The 5,410-nt window shown below is 36.6% G+C and overlaps 1 protein-coding gene across 1 annotated transcript; it reads right to left on the bottom strand.

Annotated features, from left to right (window-relative positions):
- Positions 1-2,364: 2,364 nt before the first annotated feature.
- On the bottom strand, positions 2,365-4,658 carry ciao2b (cytosolic iron-sulfur assembly component 2B). The gene is made up of 5 exons (XM_061040279.1): positions 4,424-4,658; positions 3,414-3,493; positions 3,162-3,287; positions 2,991-3,036; positions 2,365-2,854 (listed from the first exon to the last, which is right to left on the bottom strand). The coding sequence occupies exons 1-5, from the start codon at positions 4,548-4,550 to the stop codon at positions 2,754-2,756; spliced, it is 480 nt and encodes a 159-aa protein (XP_060896262.1). The 5' UTR covers positions 4,551-4,658; the 3' UTR covers positions 2,365-2,753.
- Between the last annotated feature and the right edge of the window lie 752 nt (positions 4,659-5,410).

The raw sequence follows: 5,410 nt of genomic DNA, 5'->3' as shown, positions 1-5,410 counted from the left end.
TTGAGCAAAGTCTCCTCCTGCGGGCTGTCTAGAGAGCCAATAGTAGGCCTAATGTTTTTTTAATGAGAAACTGGAGACGTTAATACCATAGACTGTAAAGGTTCTTAGTCATACACATCACTGTTCATACACGGTGGCATAAAAGAAACTATAGTCCAAATAACACAAAGCTCACTTCCTCTACAGCTGACAAACTAATCATTTAAATGTGAATTAAATAGTAACGGCAAGCTCTATAAGAAATAACTAGTCTGCCAAGTGTATAAACAGCTAACATTTAATACATTAAAAGGGCTAGCCTACATGTGTTTAGTTATGCTTGATAGATATAAATTTATATCCAAATTTATAGCTAATGCTAAACTTTGATGTCGCCAATAATTGTCTTGGTCCACTAAGAAAAGGTCATCCAGAGCCTCAAGCATTGCATTATTATCGGAACATTGTTATCACAATGAATTATAATTATATTTATTAGTATTATTACTACAGACTATTACCATCATAAGTCAAGTCTAGCCTTTAATCATTGCTTAGGCAAACTGCTACTAGCTAACCATTACATTACTGCTTAAACAGCGCAGATTATGGCAGCTCATGCTTTTGCCAACGATGTTATATATCAGAAACTTTCCCTCTTTCTTTGTCCTAAACTGGCCTGGCTTCTTACACATCTTTGCTGAAGACCGTTTTGGTTGACTAAACCCTATTTATGCACTGCTCTGGCTTCTGCTCATGCAGCTGTGTCGGCTGGGTCTCTTATCCGGGGTTTTAGCAGTGACGCAATGTTTCCAGATGTGGAGCAGGAGGGGAAAATCGTATTAGTCTTTCCAGAGGAACAATTATTTACCCTCCGACAAATATAAACGAACATATTTTTTATTATAGGCTACTAATGAAGCATCAGTGTGGGTCACTAGTGCATGCAAATTGTGTGTTTAAATTGTCGTGTGTTTAAACTTAATTTTCTGCTGTATGTTAAATACACACCATCTCTTTCACAAACAGATAAATGACGTATATTTGACTGTTTTTTTAAACATAAACATGACATAACTAATGTGTTTTGTAACATCACACTGCACCCTTTTAATAGTGGCACCAAACAGCAGACTCAGAGACAAAATCGTTTGGGATTACATAACCATTTGTGCAAATCTTTGTATATTTATTTCCGTCAGTGAAGGTTACACAATAAATGACTGTCAGTGAATATATTGTAAGGGTATCTTACTATGTTAAGTCTGAAGATATATATTTTGACTGACACTTCTGTCAAAAGTGGATTATAATAACACCCTGTAAACAAGCGAGGGACAACTTGTGATTCAAGATTTTTTATTAATTGTTTTGAGCCTATAAGCTCTAAGTTTTATAACTTACATAACTTTTAAAGAACCTGCCATGTTGTCTATTTAAGATATATTTGTAGGTTTTATTGTATTTATTCGTTAAACAACACTGGTGAAAGCAGTTTATCTCTATGTTCAGTGAGAAAGGAGTGGGTGGAGAAGCATGTTGGACAACACTGCGCTGTGGTTTGTTTTGCCAGATTGTCTCCTAAAATCTGACGGACAGAGACTTCGTCTTGGTCTCCATCTCCTACCTGAATTTGCACAAAAAAGTCCAAGTGCGCCCCCTGTTGAATTAGAGAGGACATAAATATAAACCGTTTTAATGTAGGGATATTTCAGGACAGTCACTCATGCATTTGCAATGTTTATGAGTGCACTAAAGTACTTAAACCAAAAGTTATTTAAGTGACTCAATAATTACAATGATCTAGGGATGACATGTCTGATTTGTCAAGTACATTGTCATGATTTTTCATTACGATTTGAAATTAAACTTGTCTTGTGTATACAGTCCAAATAATACACACCCTGAACAGTGCATAATGTTGGTGTTATATTATGGGTGTGCTTGATAAGTGTTGCATAAGTAGAGAGGCAGCTAAAAGAAATACATTGAAACAGGTTAGTAATGACCATGTACCACACTGATGATGCAGTGCACGTCAGTGACACTCATAACAATAAATACGTACATAATTATCTTGTGCGCTGAGTTACTAACTTGTGCGCACAAGATATTTTTTTTTTTTTACTTTTCAGGACTTCAGGGGCTCCGTAGTGATCAATACAGTTTCTAAAGTTAAATTCTATTCTCTCCCAAATCAGATTTGTCTGCATTACACATTATAAATTAATCAATCTATTCATATTAAATTTCCCCAAATAAATGATATCTTATCCTATCCCACAAACAGCTTTATTATCATTCCATATAGTTTTTTTTAAGAAGTTAGAGTAGTCTTTTTTTCTGCACTACATATGGAGAAAAAAAAATGGTCAGATACACAAATAACTTCTGTTTATTTTATTAACAATCTGTATCACTTCAATAAACAGATGTTTTCTTAATATGAAACATTGCCCATCTAGGAAGCAAAGTTTAATACAAAAAAACAGGAATTTAACTGAATTACCTTGTCACATAATAAACTTCACAGATGGAATTATTGTAATTATTTTTCTATACCGACTTTGCATAACGTGTAACAATTTGTACTGTTCTGCATAAATGTAGATATTCAACATTTAAGAAAAAAGGTCAGTAAACTCTTGAATGGCATTAGTGCTGCCTCACTACCCCCAGCATTCACACCTAGACTGGTGAGGGTCAGATAAAGAGCACAAACTTCATTTGCTGATCAGAGAGTTTTGAGGAAGGAGATAAATCTGATTGGCTATTCAGCCGCTCTTGTTGGACAGGCACTGGTTGACCACCTCCAGCAGAGAAGAGTTCTCCAGAGCTGCTGCCACCCTCTCTTTGTCTGCCAGCTGTTTGTTCACTGCACAAAGAGCAAAGGTAAATAACGTTGATACATGTAGAAAAACAAAATGTTCCCTGGTTAACAATTTGCAATAATCAAGGAGGTATGTTCGAACATCTGAAGAGGCTTGTTGTCTTTTTTTGACATTACATACCTGCTTCCTCTGAGGCATGAGTCCCTGGAGTGATCTGGACATCAATCTGAGAAAGAATAGTTCAACCCATTGCATTTAGACTACAACTGAAACACAGCAAAGCTAATACTCAATAATTTGTGGAAATTACTTTGATGTGCATCCCTATTTTCACCACATGTATGTGCTTACTTTAAACCTCTCCGGCAGGGAGCGTAGCAGCTTGACTTTGATTGACAGACCAATGAGTGTTGCCATGCTGCAGTGAGGGATGGTGGGTGTGAATTCAATGTCGACCATGTTCTCTGCATCATTTACCTGAGAAGAGACAAAAAAAAAGGGGCTAAACTTGTAAACCACAACTTGTATGTTTAAACTTCCATCACAACCATCTCAACTGAACTTATACGGAAAAAATGCTCAAAACAATTTAAAGTTAGATACCTTGACTCGAACTTGCTCCACGACATTGAGTTCCTCAAGAGACAGAGGATGTTCGGGGTCATTGATGGATCTGATCATATGTATTTCTAGTTAAAGATGTATTACAACCATAGACTGGAAGATTACAACCCAAAGCACAAAGTTATAAAAGCCTTCAATGAATTAAGACAGGTTTTTACACTTATTAAGAAATAAAGTCGCTTTTTTCCCCACAACTGATCCTAACACAATCTTCATGTTTGTTACACTTGTCTCATGTCTCAGAGGAAAAAAATACCCCAAAAAGCTCAAAGGCAAACATTCCACTGCAATACTTGTTTGTGATTCTCCATGAATAATACATATTTAATACCAATTGAAAAATTGGTGATTCATTTTCAGTTCCAAAAACTTCTAAATTCTTCTAAAGACTTTTGAACACAAAAAAATAACCCCTCCATTCCCCCTCACAGGACTACTTCACTGGACTGTAAAATACAATATAACATACATCACAAACGTGTAATATATTTATCTGTATAGTCATTTTTATACATAGCTTTTTCATATTTTTCTATGTAAATACTTGCTGCTGTTTTTTTATCCTGCACTACAACGAGCCAAAATGCAACGAAATTTCGTTTTTATCTGCACTGTAAAGTACAAGTTTGAATGACAATAAAGAAAGTCTAAGTCTAAGTCTACTTACTTTTCCATGTGCGCCATGAACACATTATGAAAACATTCTGGTGGTCTGCCAGCATGGTTATTCAAGTGTTGCACTTAGGTTACATAGCAGTGGATGACGTCATAGCCTACTTCTAGAGGCAAAAAAAATCCTAAATTTAACAAAAAGGCTCTAATAACACACTCCCTATCCAATAACACCATGCTATAAATAATAATGCAGACAGCTGTTAAAGTTAGACAAGAAATAAATACTGGTGTACACAATATAACTTTACATCCTGTCGCTGTTAAACGAGCACACAGTTATCTGTCAGGTGTAAAACTAGTGAAAAGCAGGATATCGAATATTTCTCTGTCATCGATTGGATCATGGATGTCCTCGTCCTCATCGTTCGCAGTCTGCAACCTCTCCCCCGTCCGCTGGAAAACCACAGGGTTTGCGTTCTCCAGCTGGCTTCCTCCTGACATGTTCAAACCTTAATGTAATCCTTAATGTAATCCACGTTAAAGCGGGTACGATGCTGTGCTGCTGCTGCTGCTGCTGCTGCTGGACTAAACTAACTGCGCATACACAAACAAACGCACGAGTTTCACTTCCGGGTATGACGGAAAGCGAACGTGACCAAAAAAGATAGTGGTAAAAGTGTTAAAGGTGAAGTCTTTTCTTTAAAGTTGAAATTTACCGACATGTTTTTATTACCAAAATACTCTGCTATTAGTACTACTTTATTAAAAATGTAATTCTCAACATAACACGCTCTCGCTATTTGCCTGGTGTTAGGATGACTGAAAGTTGGTTAAAGATATTTTAGGCAACATCAATGTTGATAGACACAAATTTGATTCCAGGTGATTTTTAAATAGAAAAGGTAGCTGCCCTACACGTGTACAGGAAGTAGAAGAGATTCTGCTTTTGTCCTTTTAGTTACAGATGATTGAAACATGTTCTCTGTGTCAAGTAGGCCTAATTATTGCCTGTTTTAATAACATATTTAGTTGTTTGTTTTTCCTTCCCTTACCTTTGTTTGAATGTTTTATCAGTTTGGTCCTGCTCTATTTTTTGTATTTTTGTGTTAAACATCCCTTTACTGTTTAGCTGTGACTCACTATCTGACCTGCAGATGGCAGACACTGACAATTTTAGCTCAGGAGTGCCTGTTTTCAATTAGGCTTTCCATAACGGCAGTTCTAAATTGTGGTCAAGACTCAAGTGGGCAGAAGAAAAAGCATTCCAGCTCAACACAGGAAGGGACTTCCTGGTCTGAAATCCAGTGCAAGTTTACCGTGAGGCCTCAGTGCTAGTCACTATACCAAGATGCCACCTTGCA

The sequence above is a fragment of the Labrus mixtus genome, chromosome 6 (assembly GCF_963584025.1).
Source record: "Labrus mixtus chromosome 6, fLabMix1.1, whole genome shotgun sequence".
NCBI classification, from domain to species: Eukaryota; Metazoa; Chordata; class Actinopteri; order Labriformes; family Labridae; genus Labrus; species Labrus mixtus.
The sequence above is the reverse complement of the archived record's forward strand: the minus strand, read 5'-3'. Positions and strand labels throughout refer to the sequence as shown.

Excerpts from the sequence above, each read along its gene's own strand:
- ciao2b (XM_061040279.1), bottom strand. The coding sequence starts at position 4,550 with ATGTCAGGAGGAAGCCAGCTGGAGAACGCAAACCCTGTGGTTTTCCAG. Across the intron at positions 3,288-3,413 it reads TGGAGCAAGTTCGAGTCAAG|GTAAATGATGCAGAGAACAT; the intron begins GTATCTAACTTT and ends GTCTCTTCTCAG. Across the intron at positions 3,037-3,161 it reads CCCTGCCGGAGAGGTTTAAA|ATTGATGTCCAGATCACTCC; the intron begins GTAAGCACATAC and ends ATTCTTTCTCAG.